General features: G+C 31.9%; 1 protein-coding gene across 1 annotated transcript in view; it reads right to left on the bottom strand.

Moving 5' to 3' along the window:
* Nucleotides 1–3,882: 3,882 nt before the first annotated feature.
* Nucleotides 3,883–24,384, bottom strand: part of LOC121114981 (protein lev-9) — a 129,533-nt gene continuing 109,031 nt past the window's right edge. Inside the window, exons 8-11 of the mRNA XM_040709123.2 lie at nucleotides 23,521–23,874; nucleotides 23,288–23,461; nucleotides 5,728–5,932; nucleotides 3,883–4,796 (exon numbers count right to left, since the gene is read on the bottom strand). Coding sequence (XP_040565057.1) covers nucleotides 4,643–4,796; nucleotides 5,728–5,932; nucleotides 23,288–23,461; nucleotides 23,521–23,874 — 887 coding nt within the window. The 3' untranslated portion in view covers nucleotides 3,883–4,642. The remainder of the gene's footprint in view (nucleotides 4,797–5,727; nucleotides 5,933–23,287; nucleotides 23,462–23,520; nucleotides 23,875–24,384) is intronic.

Below are 24,384 nucleotides of genomic sequence, written 5' to 3'. Positions count from 1 at the left end.
GGTAATAAAAACATAAAATATTACGAATTTCTTCCTTTGAAACCTCCGTATTCGACGTTCAACTGAACCGAAAATACTGTCCCAAAACGTTTCTAGTATACATTCATATGATAGCAATACTTTTTCCTATGATCCGATGTGACCAATAAGGAACAAGATTTAATACAAATATATTGCGGGAAATACGAAATTACTTTTTCCCAACCTAAATTTAAGTCATTTTCTTTTTATACAATTATAAAAAGAAGTTGTTAACTTCCTATTATCTTGACTGGTCACTTAAACGAAGATATTTACAACATAAATACTTACTGTAGCCTTCTATCCTTCTGAAATTAATACATGAACTAAAATTAGTGGATAGAGAGCGATTTATTTCATGAGGATGGATCTTTGTTCCTCTTGGGTAGATCATGCTCTAATATCTTCGTCTCTTTTTTCGTATTTGAAGAGAGCTTGTATCTGATTTCAGCCATCTTCTGATCATAAAAGGAGGGAATTAGAATTTTGGGCTGCCCCGACAAGAAAATTTTTAAAATTCCAATGTGGATCATGGAATTAAAATAGTATAATGTATCTTCCAATAAATCCAGAATTGCATTTGATCAATCTTTCATGTAGGAGAAAGCCTCCCAAAATCTATTCGAGACAACATCCATTCTTATTTGAATTTAGAAAGGAAGTGTGAGAAGCAGTTTCAAAAAGGTACAGAAAGAAGGCTTCTTATTTATACGAAATATTAGAGGAGATACTATTAACTTATATCGAGTGTATAATATAACAGAAGAGTAAATGTCAAGGAAAGTCGACAAAGAATACATGCCAATGAGGAGATTGAAAATTGTATTATCTAATAGTAATTTTTGTCTCAAAAGGTCATAACATTATTATTGGCAAAAAAGAACTCAGAAATGCTTAATCTATACAGAATAAATTTTACAAAAATTGTATGTGGCTCTAAAAACAAATTTTCTAGACAAAGGAAAGCAAAATGTTCCTATAGGTCAACATTCATCAGACTTACGAATTGTTATTGAAGTCAATATACAGATTGAATATTTTCTTCTATCGGAATGGCCATGAATTAAACTTACGAACACTGAGCTCAACAAAATAATTTATTCCGAGTGCATTGTCCACTAGCTAAGTTGTTCTACTTTATTACGTAAGTAATTGTTCAGTTCATCGAGCAATAACGTCCGAAAGACTCGATAAACATAGATTCAAATACTTTTGTGTCCAAGATGAAATTCCAGAATCAAAGACAATCAATCTATTGGAAGTTGCTATAAATATGAACTAGAGGGAAAGTAAAAGAAATCCTTATTGACTACTTGTTGATACAGGGTAAGTAGGTCTACAATTTCTTCATAAAATGCTATAAGCTTGTAGATTTGAAGGATATCGTCTTTTACGAGACGAAAAAAGTATAAGTTTCAACTAACCCACAATAAATGAAATATGCCTTCCGTCAAATTCTTCGATTAATTCAAGGCTTTCCAACAACATCACTTCTCTATTGCCTCTTCAGGGTAATTAAGGAGCATTTTAAAAATGAAGCATGTTACAATCTTGACTCACAGATGTTAGCACTGAGCAAGGGCATACATTTTTGACAGTGTTTATATGCACTTCAATATCTCCATAATACATTTTCAAATGAAGATTGCTCAATATTGGTATTGAAAATGTGACCTTCACAGATGAAGGATCAAGGAACAGGAAAAATAAGGCTTCTGATCTTATAATTTTGTAATATCCACTACGTAACAATTTTTTTTCAATTAATGTATATGATCCTTCATGGATTTGACCTTGTTTGACATCAAAAACTTGTGAGCCTCCTTTGAGGTTGTTGGTTATATTTTGGTCACTTCAACCTGAAATGTTGAAATATAAATATAAATGAATCACTTAAATTAAGAGAAATAACACAGTTAAAAAAATATAATTATGGTGAGCTTGTATTTAACTATTGACTAAACATGTAGTAGTTGATCTAGAAGATTCTTTCTTTTTGCGACTTAGAATGTACACCCATTGAAATATTAACGGTATGGAATTTGTTTATAAAAGAGTTTGTCTTCATAATTGGATTTGAGTTGGATATTTTTGGTTTAACTTACAACTGTAGTCAACATTATGAAAATATTTGCTACAACTTCGTGAAAATTTTGAAGGTTAACATGTATTTTTTTCTGAAATAAAAAAAAAGGTCATATTATTGAATAAGATTAAATTATTTAATTAGAGGCCTGTGCCTTTGAGATAAAAGACACGTAAGAAAATAGAATAGGTGAAAAAAAATATGACCCTGAAAATGGAAAAATCTATTACACTATCTTCAACGATTCACTCTATTTGATTTAATCCAACTATTTGGGGATAAAGAGGATTTAGTGATCAACCAATAGATGATCCAGCACATGTATTAAGATATTCGAGGCTTTTTCACATCTCTTAATATTCCATTTTTTTATAAGTTTTTATTTGTCCTAAGCTCATTGAGACGTCTTCGTGAATCATGACTTTAATGTCCTCTTCTGGAAACCGTTATAGTACCTTATAATTCAGATCCAATCATGATTCCAGGAAAATGGAAGAAAAGAAAAAGGAAGAATTCACAGACAAACTTCAATCTTAAAGAAAAAAATGCTAAATAGTTAAGTGTCCAAATAAGACTAGTATTCATGTAGGAATATCATTTAAAAAAGATTTACTCTTTATATACAGTACACATAAGTAAAATAAGTCAAGACTCATGTGACAAACATATTAATTTTTTATTGAGATCATAGTAATAATTAATAATAAAGTACAAGTTAATTTTTCATCTTCTTACAACTCAATAAAATTTTTGAGCCCATGACTCAAAACATTAAACATAATATTGAAGGAAAAATTAACGAATAAACAGCAAAAACTATAATCATTCTCGAACATTAATTGTTTTTTCCTATACAAGCCAAATAATAATTAATATTTAACTTATTCATATATATATATATATAATATGTAAATTATACTGATAGATATTTATAAAAACAATTCTTAAAATATCATAAAACAGAATATTAGCAAAATCTTTAGAATGAAACAAAATCAAAAAATAACTCAAATTTAGCCTAAATCCTTTTTAACAAGGCAATTATTAATAATCATAAAAACGACCCTTTATTATAAAAAAAAGAATCTTTATCTATCAACTATGATGTTCACCAATGCTGGATAAAGCATCGGTCTGTACTATATAAATTCTGAGCACCAGAAATGTTTCCTTGCTAACATAACATAATATGACTTGATTATACATAATGTTTAACAATTACATAAGATCATCATTAATGTATGGATATATATTAATTAATTAGGTAATAATGCTTTGTTTTAACAGATTGGGAAGTGGGGGGGGGGAATGGGTGTTCAGGAGAGATTAGTATTTACAAGGAAAGAGTGCAAACCCCCATATATAAACACTTTAAAAAAAATTGAACTGCTATTTAATTTAGAAGACGATTATATCACTCAAGACATGTGTCATTAAAGTATGTAGAATCAAGCAATATACAAAAGTGACCCATTTGAATACTATCTGAGGGACCAACATATAAAAAGAAAAGGATTTTATATATATCTGTGTTTTTTTACTTCATAATAAAACCAACACGAACATCAAAGTACAAATTTAAATCTTGGTATTTGATTGAATAACTCTCATAATTTGTGGAGGCCAGATGGATAAGTAATTCATAAATGCCTCAAATAAAATTAGGGATAATAATTTGATGAACAAAGATACACATAATGTTGCTAGATTGACTAATTTCCTGCTATATTTAGACGAAAATGGTTCATCCGTCAGGGTGGCGGAAAATTATCTAATTTTTTTTTCTATCTGATTTTTAATAATATGATCATAGAAGTTTACTGACTTTGATTTTTTATGTAGTGCAAATGAGCACCTTGTAGACTTGCAGAAACTCGAAGCATTTATTGGTTATATCGAATATAAATTAGAATTTTTTTTTTAATTAGTTATTGGGCATATTTTTGGGTTCAAACATTTTAAAGTTCTTGTCTTTATTTGTACAGAAATTGAGAAAATAAATCGGAATGTCCAATGATGACTCCTTGAAATGATATTATACAATGCCTTCTTTCTAACTTTTTTATTTTTACATACTTTAGAAGTTTTGTATATATATACTTTTTAATTTAATGCTCATTAGGTAACCCATAGCTTCCCCCACTAAATTGACAGCTAATCTTAATTTTAAGATAAAGCAAATTTTTTTAATAACCATCTGGCAACACTGCGTATAGGCCACTCCATTTTGAGGAGAGAGAGAGAGGAGTTATTACTTTTTTATGTTTTTTTCTTCCATCTGTACTAACATTTATATACAACGAACGTTGTTACTCTAGCTATGTTAAAACAACGTTTCAAATTAATTGTTTTTGTATTTGAATAATGTAATGACGCGTTTTTCAGGGTAGTCCAGAAAGGGTTGGGTAAAGGTCGGAGAGAGGAATAAGAAGGAGAAGTAATTGTATTAGGATTGCATTCGTTAAACAGCACCAAAATTGTATTTGTTACATACATAGTTGAAATCATCCTTCAAAGAAGAGGACAAGTTCTCTCCTAGGGTAAAACCAGGGGCTCTTCCAAATCATCCGCATAACTAAAAGTGTGAGCCTCATTATAAAGGCGATGGCGATGAGTTGTCGCCGCTGTACTGTTTTGCAATATTGATTCACGTGAGTAGCGACTCTTGGCATGCGCCTCTTCCTGACATCTACAAAATATGAAAACATGGATACTAATTAGTTATGTTATTATGAAAAACTTCTATAAAATTAAGTGATCATTTTTTTCTAAATTGCATTGGCTGCGAGTAGCTATTTAGTTCGCTAAGAGCTCTAAACATGCATTGAATTACTCTTTAACAGGGTTCCCAACTGACAGGGTTCCCAACTGATGGTGTAGGGTCTAGTATAACGATTTGTGCCGGGCTCATTTTGTTTAATAACAAAATGCGAATTTAATTTTGATGTTTTTTATTTATTCTATATAAATTTCGACTTGCTTTTACATGAGAATAATTTGGATTCCTTGTTTTCTTAGCAATAAAATACAGAGCTTTTTTCATTGTCAAAGTGGCAATGTTATGTTTATTTACTTTATTAATTGGATTAATATTTTTACGACAGTGCTATGCTTTAATGACAGTTTTTTTAAGAAAATAGAATTAATAAAAATGATTTTTTACGAGACGTTTTTTTTTCTTTTATCAAAAATAGTATGCATGCTCACGGATGAGGCAAGTGCCCCAATATTCATGCCTAAGACTGGCAGAGCCTGTAGGCCTTATAGTAAATAATTACAGAATTTTAAAGAAGTTTCTTCTCCTCTCTTTCACAAAAAAAAAAAAAAAAAAAAAAAGAATGAGAAAATTGAATCCTCTGATAATAAGTTATTAAGAGAAAAGATAGGAAGTGCCAAAAGTTGGGGAGTATAATTTTATAACTAACTATGCAACCTCCATGAATTTATCTGTTTAATTCAATAAACAAGGACAATTCTGTCAGGCAAAAATAAGTAGCAACGTTTTCTCTAAAACTAACGTAGTATATCCAAACAAAAAAACCAACATCTCACTCTAACAGGAGATTTTCGTCACTTTGATTCTACCTACTCATAAAACAGCAAATAAATGCCTTTCTTACCTTGGAAGCTGTGGTGGACTCCATGTTCCATCAATGCATGTTGCTCCAGTGGGTCCATTGAGGAGTACGTAGCCCCGATTGCACTGATACATAATTTGTCGATTATTACGTATTTTTCGAACATACGGGCGGTATTCATAGAGACCCATGTTCCCTACGAGAAGGATTTTCCCATTCTCCACGAAGCCGGGAAAGGGACAAAAGACTAAAGAAATAATGAAAAATAAAACCAGTAAGATTAGACTACATATAGAGCAGAAGAAAAATATTTAAGTAACAAGGATGCAAAAGATTGTTCTATTGAGCTCAGCTGTTAATTATGGTATGTTTTAGAGATAGTATTTTTCCAAAGCAGACACAGAGTGTCTTCTCGAGACTGGAAAATAGTTTAGAATCCTGTATGTATTTGAAGTCGAATGTTCAAAGTAAATAAATAGATTGATTTTTTTATCAAGAATTCAGCATAATAATCTCTGAAAATAGACCAAACACAACAACAGTATTCAACTTCTTAAGACTAGAATATATATTCTCTGTCTGCCTAACTAAGCCCAGAAGGTTAGTAAAAATCTTTGTCAGCTCTCTCTCTAAATTTTTTTCTCTATGGATTAGACCTAGAACAACAACATATTTCCCTGCACTACAACAATAGTGATCATTAGTCATGTAGGTAAGTGTCAAGGATCAAACTAATTTATTTTTATATTTTTCGTGTGTGTTTTGCTATTAATTTTTCGCTTCATTAATTTAACGAGGCATTGCAAAAGAATTAATGGAAATACATTCAAGGCAATGATGATTTTTTATTTTTTTTGAAAGGCATGAATTAGAGTGAGAGATGTTCTGCTATTCATTGTAGATATTCTTGACCGGTCCATGAATCTTATAATTATTATTTTTTTTTTTTTGGACCGATTTAATTTAGTCTCTATTCCGGTTCAACTATACAAATGGTTTTTATCAGTCTCATCTAAAACGTGTGTGTTAACTATTTTTTGGATAGGCTGTTGATGACGTCAAGTGTGTTTTGAAATTCGCAAATATAACTCAAATAACGCCCCATGAAGTGACTTCGTGTGAAGTATATAAACATAAAATATAATAATTTTTTTCTCAGAATGATTGGGACGCAAACCTATGCACATTGAGTTAAAGTGAATAATTTCTCCCGAGCACGTTGTCCATGAGCTACGTCGATTCCATTATATTGCTTTCTGGAGTTTTGTCAAAGATCCATTTTTCAAAAAAAAATAATATAAATATTTTCTTGCTAAGTTGCATTTTTTGTTCAGCTTCCAACAATGTAACTACCTGATGAATCTTCATTCATTCGACATTTAGTTTTTCATGGTTTTTTCTTGAATATTCCAGAAGTTATTATCAATAAATAACAAATTGATTCAAATGGTCTATTTTTGATTGTTTTCACATTAATCAACAGTTTAATGGCCTTTAAATTCCCAAATGTTTACTTTTTTGGCCTACAAAAAATATCATTTCATATTATAACAATAATTCTTTATAGCTAAATAATTATACACAAATATTTTTCAAACAATAAATAATTTTGAAAATATTGAGGTTCTCTTTTTTGATTACAATGTTGTGTATCTTCACTTTACGACAAATTTTATTATTTATCATAGTGATCATAAATAAATTATTCATTAGACTTCCAAGGAAAATCTTCTTCTTTTTTTTTTTTTTTTTTGTACCTACGAGACATTTTATTCCTATACAGAAAATGATCTAGAAATAACTAAATTACTTTCTAATTAGTAAACCTGTATCTCAAAAGGTACAGTTTCTGTTTTCAATCCATATTAAAGTTAAAATATATAAGGGTCGTTTGAAAAGTCCGTGCAAAGTCTAAGGGATGGCACTACTGGACTAGAGGTTATGTTTAATTAGTAGCATCTCTTGGACTTTAAATTGACTTTAAAAACTTGTACATATATGTATGTATGTATACTTTATTATAATTATAATATATGCAGCCAGCCTTGGACGTTGCCAGTGAAAACCTCAAAATAAAGGCTTTTGTACTTTTTTAGGCAGTACACTCTGAATATTCTGATTGCAAAAATAAGAATGTTCTCCCTCCAGTCAGAAATTAGTTGGTCAGACACTTAAGATAACGGAGAGCTAATGTCAAAGATATGTAGGGTTACGGATTTAGTTAGTTTGAAATTGAGTTAAAAATGAAGGAAAAAGAACAGGTGGTATGAGTTTGAGTATCAGTTCTATGAATATCATTTGTTAAACTGTCCATAATTAGTATATTGTAAAATGAAACAAAGGAATTAGATTTCAATTGCAGGCTTGTTTACTAAACCAAAAAAAAAAATTTAAGTATATGTCTTCAAATCACAATATCACAAATCTTGCACCTGCTTTCTTCTCGCAGCATCCATAGAGCTGTAGAAAATATGACCTGACTGTATAGTATACATGGTAACCCTGACAATTTGATGAATGTAGCTGTGATTATGTTTACTTTGAAAAACACTTAGCAAATCTGGTGTGTTTTTTAGTTGCCCCGTTAATTTGTAATTGATAGTGTAAAGAACAAATTTTATTTTCCTTAGCAGCTGTCATTTTTATCTAATGCCTGTACTCATAAAAGACGGAGCAGAACCCTGAGGATTTGTTGCAGAGATATAAGTGTTGGGCTCTGAGTATCAGAGTAGAATTGGGGATCGACATCGGAATAATTCTTGCCAACGTTATTGTTTATTTCCTTCTTTGTCTCTTCCCTCATAAAAGTTGATTGTAGCTGATCTAATAAAGCTTCATCACAGCTAATCTGCTTGCCTCCGAAACATTCCTCCAATGTTACCATGTTCATTTTCGGTTTCTTTTTTTAACATGCCCATTCCACACTGAATTTTGACCTATGATAATACTCATAGGATCTTTAGTGCCCCTGGTGGGAAAAGGAATTTGTTCATAGTCAGCTAAACATAGCCAAATATTTATGGCTTGGTCATTGTTTCGTCACTTTATGTATTTAGAGGTTTGGATCGCTCCAAATAAGAAAATAAATTAGTATGTTTTTACTTCCCAAACAGTAGCAAATCGCAAAACTAATATTTATATACAGGGTGCGTGGACAAAATCTGCCGCTTCAAAAAAAAAAACACCACTACAAGCTTATTTTATAATATTTATTGATTTAAAAACAAATATCTTTATTAGGATATAGAGCAGCTATCTATTCAATGTAGTAGTCTGTGGCCAAAACTCACTCAATTCAGCTACGAAACCGAGAACAGGCATTTTGGATCTGCACTGCTTCTATGTCACTGAATTTTCACTCTCATGGAACGTAGGGGTCCTCGTCGATGATGTCCCTGACCTTGTTGATGAAGGGGACGTCCCGAAAAATCCTGGTGCTCATCTCCTCCTTCTTCTTCCTGTCAACAACGCCTATCGGGTCCGATGACTCCTCCAGCTGCTTCCTGAGAGTCTGACCGTTCAAACTGACGAGAGTCTGACCGTTCAAGCTGGCGAGAGTCTGACCGTTCAAACTGGCATTGACAGAAGGCCAAAGATGTCAGCTTTGCTTAATTTTATATGATCATTAAGCATAATCTGAATAGCAGCGCACCTACGATCTCTCTCATTGAACATAATGACTCTTGTTGGGCACGTAAAATGATGCGATCGCTACATGTGGTGAACAATAACTGAAGCCTATGACCCGGGAAAAATTTTAACACCAAAAACAGACGGATCAAACATCAGCTGATGGAGTAATGTTGTCGTCCACACACCCTGTACACATGTATTCAATCTTTACTTTATTTTTATAAACCATTTTACTTTTTTCAAAAGTGACTGCATAAAAAATAAGTATCATTATTATTTTTTATTGTACATACTTCAAATATCGAATACTGCAGTGTAGATAACAAAAAGTTAAAAATAACTCTACAACAATCATAATAAAACCGTATTTTATTTTCTTCACCCCCCCCCCCACGGCCTCTTCTTGCTATATCTACCTAAGGAAAGCCTCCGCTCTACTCCAGTCCCACTTTGCTCCTCCTACCATTACCATTGATTGAAAGAAAGAATCAGTTTCGAAAGCACTTCTTAATTAGTAATTATCACTCAAGGATTTTTTTATATATTATGCATTGTATGGATCCATCAATTCTGGGCTTATTATTATTTTATTTCTTTAATACATACTCGTATTTCAACTATAAAACAATCTTCGTGAACGTATAAATAACCAATCTTCTTTAAATATCAACACCACAACGATTCAAAAGCCTACACTTCGATTACTCCTGGTCTTTATATCCTAATCTGGATCATCTGCAGGGTAGTTGTTTTTTGAACTGGGGGCTTGGGTTTTTGAATTTTTTGAAATAAAACAAAAAGATTAAAAATTTCATAAATTAAGTTTTTGGAGAAAAATTTAATAAATCTATAGCTAGTTATCAAAAACTAAATTTTTGGATTTTTTTTCAAAAATCCATAGCTACTCAAAAACAAATTAATTTTTTTTTTAAATAAACTTCAAAAATCTAAACTTATTCACAGAAAATTATATTTTTGAAAAAAATTCAAATATAATATTTTTGGAAAAAATTTCGAAAATCCATAGCTATTGACCGAAAATTATTTTTTTTTAATGGAAAAAACTTTTAGATATTTAATTTTTTGATAAATAATTTCAAATATTAAGCTTTTGAAGTAAAATAAATTCAAAAAACCATAGTTATTCATAAAAATTAATTTTTTTCGGAAAAAATTTCAAAAATCCAAAGTTATTCATAGAAAATTATTTTTTTTGGAAAAAAATTTCAAACAATAAGCTTTTGAAAACAATTTTCAAAAAACCATACTTATTCACAAAAAATTAAACATCTTTGAAATAAATCTCAAAAATTTAAAGCCATTTAGAGAAAAATACATTTCCCTGAAAAAAATTTCAAATATTAAATTTTTTGATAAATAATTTCAAATATTAAACTTTTGAGAAAAATATATTTAAAAAAAATAATTATTCACAAAAAATTAATTTTTTTGCTCTGATGCATAATTTGATCGAATGTCTAAAAAAAATCTAGTAAAAAGCAATCATTTCTTTGTTTGGGGTAGGGACCTCTCCCCCCCAACCCCTGTGGATGCTCCTCCTATGTATGATAGAAGGATGAGTCTGGGTAAAACCCGTGGACTTGTTCTAATAGAAATCAAATTAATATTACTGCCAAAAAACACCAAATGAGCCTTGTATAATTATCCAGGGCCATAAACACATGCTTCCATTTGCAGGCCTTTATTACAACTTTCTAGTTGAAGCGGGACATGTTTCTCTTCAAAAAGAGCTTCAGGAATCTCAAGGAGCTATAGGGATGTTCTTTTATTTTCCTTCTCAACACTGATCATAACTAGAAATAACAGAGGTTACGGTAAGGGTTGTTGGAATATCACTCATCAGGCTTCGTAATGAGGTGGAACTGCCTGTCGAAGTAATGCATGACAGGGTATGTGGCTTCAAGCCATGGCATTTAAGAAGATCCACGTTCTCTGAGTGAGCTGGTATGACATCACTGGTGATCAAGCCAAACATTATTATCTTGGACAGGACAGGTTTTTATCACAGGAGGAACATTACTTCTGTCCTCTGCCAGCCAGCAGTAATTATTTGGGCTATAGGGAGTGTCCCAGGTGAATTTTGACTCATAAATAAACAGTTTCATGATGCTTGGATTTAATTTACAAATTTGGCAGAGTTTGTTACTTCTTTGAAACCCCGAGTCCTTCATTTTCTTAGTAAGAAGGTACAGCTTTCTCCAGATATAGGACTTCAAGCCAAGGTTATCTTTAATGGCCCTGTCCAGTATCTCCCCACTGATAGACCTCCTCCTGCATGAATAGCCATTGAGATGTGGCGGTTTTTTTTATGGACTTCTTTAGGCTATCAAGCATGTGGCCAGTGGGGAACATCTCAGTCGAAAAGAAAAAAATATGCTCCATATAGAGTTGACTAGTTTGTAATGAAAAAAAAAAAGTACCAGGCGAAGGCATAAATGACAATTCCGAGTTCTGAAGGATAAGTTCAGACACTCACGACCGATTAAATAATGAACAAAAATAAGAAAAGCACACGCTACAACTGTTTTCCTTTTCTAATTTTAGAAGGTAGTTTTTTCAATGAAACAATTCCATATAGTATATACATATATGGGGCGTCCGCACGGAAAGGTTGGCTGGAGTGGCTCCAAATTACCCCCTCCCAGCAAAAAATAACTCTAAGGTTTTGTGAATAGCTATCGATTTTTGAAAAAAAATTCCGAAATTTTTTTTTTTATTAAAGTTTTGAGTGTATTTTCGAAAAAAAAATCCTTTTTTTGTGAATAACTGTGGATTTTTGACTTTTTTTTACCAAAAATTTTATTTGAAATTTTTTGGTCTGAAAATTGCATTTTTCATACAAAAATTCTTTTTTCAAATTGTTTTCCAAAAGATGGAGTAATTGTAAACGCCAATGTTAACCTATAAATAATGAGATCAAATCCATCTGATCAATTAAAGAAACATTAAAAAAATTACTAACAGAGTGTTAAAAAAAATAGCAATCACACTAAATAACCTATCCCTCATAGAATACAAATGTTTTGACAACCTAGAAGACTCTCAAGAATCAAAAAACATATGTATACATAATATAATATAATATATAGGTATATTACAATCATACGAACAGATCTAAATCCAATAAATTCACAATCATTTTATATATCTATATATAAGTATATATTTATTTAGGTACACGATGGTTAGTGGAAAAGATCTTTATACATACATATATTTATACCTATATATGAATATAAATCCTTTTTGTCTTTTTTTCACCATAAATTCCCGGTGATATTTATCCCAGCAGCTTCCCTCTCCCCCCATTCATACCTAAGTATATATACCTATATATAACTATAAATAAATGGATTCAAATAACGAAAAGAAAAAGACAAACTTGTAGCCTTATGTTAATACATATGTTGTGAAATAGTGTTGATTCTCGATCCGAGACTAAATGTTGATTGGGCTGAAGTTATTTTTTCTATACCCATCATGGGCTCGAAAAAATGAACCCCCATACTAAAAATGTCCTTGTCATAAATGTGTAATAAATGGAGTTGTAAATCCTAATCATTTGGGTATGTAACGAAGAAGAAACCCGAAAATGAACGTGGTAGCCCTGACAATTTGAAGAATATTTGGGAGAATAGGGAGTTTAGTTGTCATGATGTTATATCAGAATGTCTGCAAGATTTATTTTATTTTAGGGAGGGAGAATATTGAATTTTAAATACTAAATTTTAAGGAAAATTTTTGAAAAATTTAATTTTTTGAAAAAAAAATTCAAAAATCCATACTTATTCACAAAAAAAAAAAAATTATTTTGCTGTGCTTCGTAATTAGCCCCAATGACAATATTTTTTTAGGAAATTATGAGATAGCATTTACGTATCAACCGAGACAACAGAATCGACAGTTGACAACAAAATATATAGGGTATTTTTTGTTACGGAGTTAACGCAAAAATCAAATCTAAATACCATATTAGGATCTGAAGAATTGTGATTTTCTAGCTTGTTTAATAAATTCATAGCCTGCAAGGCATTGGTAAGGAATAATGCAATACTCCTGCTACCATACGTTGCAAAGAGTCACTATCCTTCATATGCAGTCCATTTCTTCATCAAAAGGCCATGAAGATATATTGAAATATCTACTTACATCATAGATTGTACTAGAGTTATAGATCAAAATGGGGACCTCTTCTATGAAAATTAAGATTTCAGGCATTCTGCTTTACTTCAACAAATTAGGGATATTTTAAATGTTATTTAACATTTTATCTGCATTGGAACCTAAGCAAATCATGCAATTGGTCAATTAACCTTCCTAAGACATCAAGATTTTCTTCTCATCCCGAGATATCTCTGATGGGCAAGAATTTATAAACTCGGGGGGTCGGGCAATACCATCTGGGACCTCGATCTTTCCAACCGTCTCACAAAGTTTTTTCTAATAAAAAGAATAGCGTCTGACTAAAATAAGATGAAATGAGGGATCTGTAGTGAAATATCAATAATTATACTTATTATTATATCAACATAAGATATATTCTATGGTCGTTGTTTTTGATTTTTGTAGATGGATTGCAGATATATCACCGAACACTTTATTAATGATTGACATGTTTAGTTAGATCTGTGTTTGCATTAAAGTACTCAGATCCAGTATTTATATTTATGATTGTTTCTTCATTAAATCATTTTTTTGTATATATTATTTACATAAATAATTAGTGAAATAATTATATTTCCCTTCTGTATTTGTTGTTTTAGTATATCAGTTGCAATTAATCGACTATATAAAGTTATTACAACGTTCAATGCTAAAATACAATGGTAAAAATTCCACTACAAAGCCATGTATATAACTAAAGAAAAGTGGCTTTCTCTTTCTTATTATACAATGCAAAAAAGTATCAATGCAAAAAGGTATCGAGGCAAGACATTTCAAGAGAAAAACTAGATAAGACGAAAACGTCTCACAGTGAACCAGGGTTACAAGGAGAATACATACAAGACAGGCACGTACAAGGCAATAATGTTCAAGGCGAATGCTCTTAGAACAACCGAAAGTAGCTATGAAGAGAGGGGGGGGGGGGAGGAAGAAAATAAACAAAGGCATAGGCAGGAATTACTACGATGTCCATCCTCAATTTGATTAAATTGACCAAGTACAGTGTGTACCAGCAAACATATTATAGCTTTGGAATGGTTTCATTGATTAACTAAATTATTTATTTATTTTCCTCGGAAATATCAACAGGTAGAGCAATAAAACCAAACATTTCTTTTGAAAAAAATATCCTCCTCAGCCCAAGGACAACTATGACAGAGGGCGAAATAAATTGTCTGTCAGCGCTTCTTGATGTGAGGATTAGTTAGGACAAGGTATCACGCAACGTCTCCTAAGGATCTCATTACCAAGATTAAACAAGATTAACAAGACTTCCAGGCTTGAGAACAGTCCTGGAATCCACAAAGTAAAAGAAAAAAACCCCCTCAAAAGTGATGCAAAGACAACATAGTGAATTTTTAGCTCCGATCAATATGTTATCCGTCCTCATCAGACTGCAGCCTAGGAAAGTGACAATTTGGAAAAATATTTGGGGGAAGAGGAGCTAAGCCGTCATCACATTATATTGGATTCGCTCAGAGTAAAGAGAGGACATATCCATAACGTAACGTAACGTTCAACATAATATCTAACTCAAATATCCCCTATCCGGATCGATTAAGATCCTTAGACATAAATATTATATTTCTCAAACTTTTGGAGGAGATCCAAAATCAAAATAAGACCATTACTAATTTCGAATTTTATGAACGTTGATATTAAAGTTAAGACCTAAGCTAAATAGGATTTTGATATAGATTACAGCATTACTAATTATTGATGTAAAACAATACATAGCCAAATGTATCATATATATATATAACATATAGAGTTTGTGAGTGTGAGTGTCTTGTATGGGGCCCCTCATCGTTGGATATAGGAGGCCGAAATTTTGCATGGATACCTCCTTTGAAACAGGTCCGGCTAAGACAGGGGTTCCAATTTTTTGGGTAAGGATAATATAATGAGGACTTATTTTATACAAACAAAAGTTCTTTTTGGAGATCAAAGAGAAAAGATAGGGGGTTGAAATATAAATAAATAAGTGAGTGGCATCTGAACTATACAAATAAGGACATTTTCTCAGTTTATTCCAAATCAAAAAAGTTCTGGGCAAAATAAGAAATCGGTAAAAATTGCAATTTTGTTTTATTTTCATTTTTTTTCAGGTCCAAAAAATGAAATTTCAATGGAATATGGGATAAGTATATTAAATCAAGTTTGTGGAAATTTTAGTCTTTGCATGTATGAAAAAAAAAACCTGTTGAATTTGTATTTCTCTTTAGAATGCTAATAAATTGTTTTTATACTTTTTTTTTTTTTGAAAAAGTACTTTCGCAATTTTCTTTGCGAATTTTGATTTTGAAAATAAATAAACATGGACATCTCATTTAGACAATTTTTTTCTTACACATATGTTGGTATGCTATTACAAGTTTATAACACATATTTTTTTAAATTCAAAATAATACATATATTATTTATTATAATGTCCGGCCCCGCCGCGCCGAAGGGGTATAAACATTAAGAAGAAATAATATTTACCATTGTCAATGGGATTTCCCGCTCCCTCCTAGACCCGAGCTATATCGGATAACCTTTTGCTACTAGAACATAATCATTAGAACTATTGTTATAGTAGGTTCCTTTTAAGCAATGTATCAACAAATCCTCATCAGGCATTCAACAATAGTTCCATAGTTGAGAAAAATTGGCTTACTCCCAACTGATTTTAGGCCTATTTTTCTGTTTCTTTTTAGGGGAAAAGGTTGCGTGATATAATAAAAGTAACGCCGTGTGGAATGACCACAGTATACAACTGTTTATGTAGATGTTGCTCCAAGAAATAATAAGGATAAATGAGTGTATGTTCGACATAGATAATGACGGCATCTGGGATGGAGGGATTTATCAGCCAAAAATTATCGTTTTGCTGAAAAAATTTTAATGGGAAAAAGGGGGAAATTAAATTTGTCTAAAGAAATAAATAAATTCTAGCAATAACCATTTATACAGTTGAATATTACAAGTAGTATAAGTCTAACTAGGCAAAAAAGAAAAGGTTTTGCCTACTCATGAAGGGAAAGGAATACATGTTATTTAAGTATATTCATACTACCAACAGAAAAAGAAAGTTTTATTTTGCTGTTTTACATGGTTTTATGTATATAACATATATAAACATAAGTTATGTATTTTAGAAAACTAAATTCCCAAAGGTGAATTACTTTTTGGAAATAGAAAATGACATCCAAATATATTTATGTAATGGGTATATAATATATACTTGAGTGATAACTATTTTTGAAATGAACCAGCATGTATGTGGCATGTCTCTTGATTGCAAAAATAGTTTTGGGCTCCACTCTATCTCCTTTCAAAACTCATCCGACAAATTGTAAAGATTTTGGCCAATTTTAGTATGAGCCTGCGAGAATATATCGTTTATACTAACAAATTTGATTTGAAGTTCAATAAGAAATAGTCACACGTTGTCAAAGATTATGCATTTTTCAAATGAAACTGAAAGAAGATTAGTGAGTAAAACTTTCAGACATCCTTGGTTTTTTGAGGATTTCTCTGACCATTTGACAATATACTATTACATCTCAAAAATAGTGATCACTCTCATATATGTAAATTAGACATTTATAAATACAAACGTTCTCAATAAACTTTTTGGTAATTATATTCAGAGATGCTAATCGGGAGGATTTTGGGATGTAAAAAAATACAAAAATCAAAATGATAGCCCTGACAATTTAAAGAATGCTTTTGAGAGGAGCAGCTTCTTTATTTTAACGTTTCTTTAAATCAGCTACAAACAGCTATTGACGAGGTGGAGGGTGAAGTTGGAGATGGAAATAAACAAGGACATTTGCTAAAGATTACTCTGATGTGGATCCTAAATTCTACTCTGAGTCCGATAAGGACCTACAATTATAACTCCGCAAGAAATCCTCATGTACACTATGTCTTTTATGTGCATCCACGAATGTTCAATCAGGTCTTGAATATAATTGAATACAGTAGGAAAGGAAGTTCAATACACAAAAGTTAAATAAGAATGACTACATCTGTGGAAAATTAGATTCATTCTTCAGATTACTCATTCCAAAAATTTTTGGCTAGGAAGTTAGCTAGAAATCTATATGAAGAAAGAAGAAATATATCATTAGAGTTGTACATTCTAAGCTTTTACACGCGTGTGAAATTTGGAAAATTGACAATTTGTAGATTATTTTCATTTTTTTTTTTTTTTCAAAAGTTTTATCATTATTCTTTGGTTCTTGTAGAAAGAACATCCAAATATAAAGTGCCTTTGCTCATGAATGACAGTGAATAGCACTGATGATTGTTGGGACTTCTAAGTGCAAGTCTTGTTGGCCACGGAGTAGAATAAATAATCTACATTAAAGTAATTACTGTCCATATCTTTGTCTAAAATCACTATATATGGGGGGACCACCCCTACCTGCCCCATGTCTTATAAAAAATTTCTTAAACTGTGCTCCACAGCACAAAAATGTTCCAAAATACTTATTTTTTCTTATACAAAAACGATAACAAAGCCAAAATGTTTATTCAATCCCCTCCCCCCCCACCCATAGTTTCAGTTATTTCATTAACGCACTCCCTTACTCCCTTATATTACAAGTTTGAGAAACACTGTTTTACATTACATATATGTATATAAATCACTTTGCTTAGGCCATTATTCAAATACAAACGGACACTTCTACTCCCAAGCCACTTGCACTTTGAGAGCAAAGCACATTTAACTTGAAAAGGAGAAAAAACTGTCGTACAAAAGAACGTGAGAGAGTCACGCAACCTCTTTCTTTCTCTCCTTATTAAGAACCGTGAATTGAAAACTGTTAATGCATGTCAGCAAGTAGGGTTAGCAAAAAATAATAAAGAGAACCTAGACATGAGTAAAATGCACTAATGATCCTCTTGCAATAATACATTAGTATAAAATAAAGTTTTCTTAATATATTAACGTTAGACTGTTCCGTTTTTGCCTTAATATTTTTTTATCCCTGCACAAAGGTATTTTCTGCTGGCAATTATAAAAAAAAGGGCTTTGGTCACAAGCCCATCAAGCCATTTAAGCCAACCCCCAGTTTAAAAAAAAACATCATGGCCCATTTCAAGCCTCTTGTACCGTTCTAATTATGATGTTATTAGTCAAAAACTGTACTTATTGTATTTATTGTTATTTGACATATCGCTACAAAATACCCTGTGTACCTTGCCTTAATCAATTTAGGGGCTTCAGATCACGTCTTTGTGTAGAGTAGTGTGGCCTTGACACCTATATTTTTGTCTTAATTCCGGTACAATTATAAATATCGTAATTTCGGTTGTTGTTAAAGACATTTTACAAGCCTACGTAACGGTATTTGCTATTTTTTGGATAACGCACTCGAGCGAAAATATTATCATGAACCCAATGAGGATAGGTTCGAAACACAACTTAGTATGGAACGACTTCAAAATCAATTCATAGGTCAGATGGTGTAACTGTAATACGATTATGTTTAGTAATACTTAATCTGTACAACTCCATCTAAACAATTAAATGAGCAATAAAAAAATGTTAACTCAAAAAAAGTAGTTGGAAAGGTGAGGTTACGTCATTAGTGGGTCATTTCTTAATGACGTAGGGAGTTACAAGTACTTCTATTAATATTAGTGAAGTTTATCACCAGTTTAAACTTTTACTCGGGTACCACTATAATACCAATAATTTAGCTATAAAAATTGTATGGTAAAAAAATATGAGGGAGAGTACTTTAGCTATGATGACGTTTCATCAGATCAGCTAGAATTCGCTGGAACAAGGGAGGAGGGTGATAATGAAATAAAAATAGACATTGGCAATAATTAATCCCATGTCGATTAAAAAATCATCTCTTAGTATAAAAAGAACTTACAATTATAATACTGCAACAAATCTTCAGGTTTATGAGTACACGCAAATGTTTCAGGTTTTTTTTAAATAAAATTGACTGTAGTAATTGAAGGAAGTTCACTATTTAGGAATTAAATAATAATGACGATTCTTCAGATTACCCATTCCAAAAAAATAACGGAGCAGCTAAAAAACTCAAAAAATTGTCAACATTAAGTATATTTATACAAAGCACTACTAGCGTAGTGGGAAAAAAAATACAACGGCAACCGCAGGATTATTTACATATATATATTTTTTTCTCTTTTTTTTTAAATTATTCACAAAAAATTTAATTGTTTGTGAATAATATTTTTAAAAACTCAAAGATTTTGAAAAAAAATCAAAAATTAACAGTTTTTGATTAAAAAATTAATTTCTTAGGAAAAAAATTTCAAACAAAAAATTCAAATATTAAAAGAAAAACAAAAAGTCAGAGTTATACTCAAAAAATTTCAAAAATTCACAGCTGTTCCAAATAAAAATTAGATAAGAACGTTAAAAAAAAAGTTCAAATATTAAATTTTTTGCAGAAAAATTTCAAAAATCTATAGCTATTTACAGAAAATTAATATTTTTATTTGTTTAAATTAATCTAATTTAAATTATTAAAATTTTGGAAGAAAAAATTAAAATACTAAATTTTTCGGAAGAAAAAATTAAAATACTAAATTTTTCGGAACAAAAAATTTAAATATTCAATTTTCCTAATACAAATAACAATTCCCTAATTTGGGGTGCTACTCTGTGGACGTTTTTGAAATATTTTCCCACAGAAGGTACAGTTTAATGTACGTTTGAGTTATGCTGTAAGCATTAAAAAATACTTATTTTGGGTTGTTTTCTTTCCTTTTCTTTCTTTTTTAAGAAAAAAAAGAAAGAATAATCATTCTAATAATAAAGGTTATCCAATTGGGTAATCGAAAACAAATACCAATAAATAAAAAATTGCCAATATCTTATAAAGAACTTTCAAATTTATTATGAAAGGAGTAATATTATTATTATAAATAAATATTTGTAAGAAAAAGTATTGATTTAACAAGTGTAGAATGTACATACATATTTCCAATGGATTCATTATACCTTTTAAGAAGGTTCCATCAATTTAAAGCATTGCAACAAAGTCATTTTCTGTCATTAATTTACACCTTGTACAAGTTAAGAGGAGAAATTAATTTAAACACACCAAATACTCTTGTGTTCACTTCTCCTCTCATGACGTAAGTTGATTGTAAGCATTTTCCATACGTAAAAAAGAATAAACCGAAAGCGATTATGGTAACCCAATACCATTATGTGTCTACAACGGAAGTTTGACTTCCACCACGCTTTTTAATATTGGGATTATAGTGTATGAGGGGTTGCGTGTTTTGTCAAAAATATGTCTTTCTTGCACAGTAGTCGGTACGACACATCAAATTGAAATTTCTAGCAAGCCCGATTATATGGAGAGCTTCCCTTGTATATTTATTAAGCTTGATGGTAACCCCGATAATTTTCAGAATGTTTTGGAGTAGAATAGTTTAGTTGTCATCCCATTTCATAAGCAGCTTTGAATTGAAGGGAGTCAACACAAGTCCCACTCTGTATAAAGCAAGGACATATTTAGGAAATATTCCTATATTAATCCTTAACTCTACTCCGAATACACCAAGGACTAATATTTATAACTAGGGATGTGAAAATTGTTCGAATCCTCGAGAGTATACAGGGGTTTGGCAACATAATAGTTTCTATGAATTTTTGAAGTGTTTTTACTTTTTGAAAGGTTTGGTACAGCTTTTGGTTAGGGAAAAAAACCAGTAACCCACATGCGAAAGGTCTCTAGAACCAAATAAGCTTTAAATGGATTCCTTTGGAGTAATTACAAACTAAAATGTATAATTCAGCTGAAATATTGGTTTTAACTAAAAAAAATTTAAGCGGAACTTTATCGAGCTTTAGACGTGAAATTTATACAAATCCCGTGATATTGAATTGTATTATATGAAAAAGGAAATAAATCAATTTAAGTATAAATAGATTAACAACGGAGTTTCCCTATTGATTATTTCTTCAATAAAATCGAAAAAACATCAATATTGCAGCTTACTTAGACAGTCTAGAACAACATTTAGTAAATTAAGTCAAGTGCAAGTTGAATTAAAAAGGTTCTGTGAAATAACACTCTGATATGCATATCTATATATCATAAACTGAGTGTGTTCCTAATACTTGATGTATCATTACTAAACTATTACCAAAAAGTAGATTTTGATGCACTCAAGAAAAGACAGCTCAAAACCAATTTGGGTTTTTTATCCAATATGTCGTCCTTCACAAGCAATAAGACCCTCGACACGTTGGCCAACAGATCGACACCTCTTGACTATGAAGATCATGCCCACGGCGTACCCCACTATCATAATAGGAGCTCAGAGAGAATCCAAGTTTGGTTGAGAGGTACAGGATACATTCTTCTCCAAGACACTCTAAACGGTAAAGTAATAGGAATATGCCTGGGCTGGAGGAGGGCAACATGGAGGTAGGCCAGAAGTCAGCCATATTGTTGCTGGAGAAGTTTTGCTTCTTCTTGGCAGATATGAAAAATCTGTAACAGATTTCTTTATCGTATAAGAAGTTCAGATAAAGATTCTAACAGTCCCTTCAACATTCCTGAATAATGAAACCTCGTAATTAAATGCAAATTCAGTTTGGGGTTCCCACTCGGTATATTGATGAAAAGGCTGTGAGAGGCTTGCTATGTGTTTCTGACTCATCAATATGTATTTGTTTACATGATTAGGTCCCAAGGAATGAAATACATAAATGTACAGAGGAATTCATTGTTGTTGTAAATATGTAGGGTGGATATGCTACAATTGTGAGCTCTCCTCTTCACCGATTAGAGATTGTAGGCTTTGTACATTTAGGTACACATTGTGGAAGTTTGAAGGTTTTGATTGATGAGGGAAAAAGACAAAATAATACCTCCTTTGATTTGAGCCACATTTCTATTCAACTTTACCTAGAGTAGTGTACTACTTTTATATGCAAATCAATGATCCATGACATACTTGAAGCTCTCTCTTTTTCCATGCGGAGTAAGTCATTAAGGATGAGTCATTAAGCAAGGTAATATATCAGTTCTTTATGTACATGGATACTTACTTATAAAAAAAGTATATTGGGTTGAAATGTCCCCCTGATCAGGAAAGACTGGGAAAATTTGACTACAGCCCCTTCATCGGGAACAAGAATTATCCCAACCTTTGTGTAACAAGGAAATAACTAGAGGAGATTGAGAGTTTGTCACTTATGGAAAATACATCAGTCGCTTTGGGGGCGGATGTGGCCAATAGATGTACAAAAACAAAGTTGTAGAGCCTCATATAATGCGATCTAATCCCCTCCAGCCTCATCTTTCAGTCTACGGATCGAGTGTCCTTACCTTGAATATTTCTTAATAGACGAACTCACCACCTCCTCTACATAATGAGGCCTCCCATGATCCTTTTAAGTACCAATTTTCCGAATATCTCGAAACAGTAAAAGTCATTCTCCTGCTACTAAAATAATATGAGGGCAATGAAGGGCTACTTAGGATTGTTCCCATACATGAGGACACCACACCAACTTCTGAGAGAAGTTATGAAGGCCAAGAGTCTGGAGAGTCCACGTTTTGACGTAAAATTTACATAACGTTATCCTACAACAAAAATAAACATTTCCCCTATCGGCATTTTTTTAAAGACCGGTCATATGTTGACGTACCACATATACAAAAAGAAAAGGGTTTCAGAACATAAATATGTGGACACACACCAAATTTTCCTGGGGATCATTTGTTAGTAGATATTGATGATATTTCATTAATTTTTATTGAGAAATTGGATCGTTACTTACCTTCTTTGCACCAGGGTGTCATTCCCGTCCAATTGCCAAAGAAACATTGAGTCGTATTGTTCCCTTTGAGCATGTATCCGTCCCTACACTCAAACTTGCCCACCATTCCATGCTCCAAATTCGGAGCAACCACCATACCATTCTGGGGAGCATCTGGAAGCTCTCGACACTTTGCTAACCACCAATAAAAAATAGTAAAACATTTAAAGTATGTATAAATTCCATCAACTTACCAGGAATGCATTTGGGGACCCGAGACCAAGTTCCATTCTTGCAGATGGGCGTTGCATCATGCGTTTTTTGAAATTGGGACAAACACTGAACATCAATGGTATTCGTATGGGGAACAGAGGAACCAGATGCACGATCCGCCACAAAGCCGTGACTAATATGAGGAACTACACAGGGAGCAAAACATCGAGGCAGTGGATGACTCCAACGTCCATCTGCCTGGCAAATCGTTCGGTAGGAAGGTCCTTCAAACGTCATTCCCTCTTGACAGCGGAATGTAACAACGGCGTGAAGGGTTGTGCGTGTCCCTTCAAGCCAGCCATTTGGTAGGATTCCGGGGCTTCCGCAGTTGATTTCTATGGAAAGAATAAGAAAAGGGAATATACATACATATTGTCTGAATTTGAACACTTTTTAAGTGTACACTGTTCAAGAACTAGCAGTTGAATTCGATTTGTAAAAGGAGCATGAAGTTCCATTAGGGATAGTGTACTCTTAACAATATTGCACCGGTAGGTAAAATTTAAAAATAGTATTAGGATGCTTGTGTATTGTCAAATACCGGTTTTTGTAACATACGTATCAGTATTCCCGGCTAATTTTGAATCTTTACCCTTTCGAACAGGTACTTATGTGCACGAGTAATGTCAGGATTATAAAACATGTTTCGTTATAAATTGTTTCTTTAGTACCTAGCTTTTTTTTTTAAAGCCCATCCGTCCTGCTTTTTATAATTAAAATTATTTGCGAGATATGCCGCATAACTCATCAATTGTTAAAACTTTAAACCGAGTAATTCTTCAGTCAATATGTAATCAATACTGCTAAAATCAATAAAAATAAGAGTACACTAAATCAATCTCGGA

This window comes from Lepeophtheirus salmonis, chromosome 1 (genome assembly GCF_016086655.4).
Source record: "Lepeophtheirus salmonis chromosome 1, UVic_Lsal_1.4, whole genome shotgun sequence".
Lineage (NCBI taxonomy): Eukaryota > Metazoa > Arthropoda > Copepoda > Siphonostomatoida > Caligidae > Lepeophtheirus > Lepeophtheirus salmonis.
Note: the sequence above shows the minus strand (reverse complement) of the source record. Positions and strands in the feature narration are given on the sequence as shown.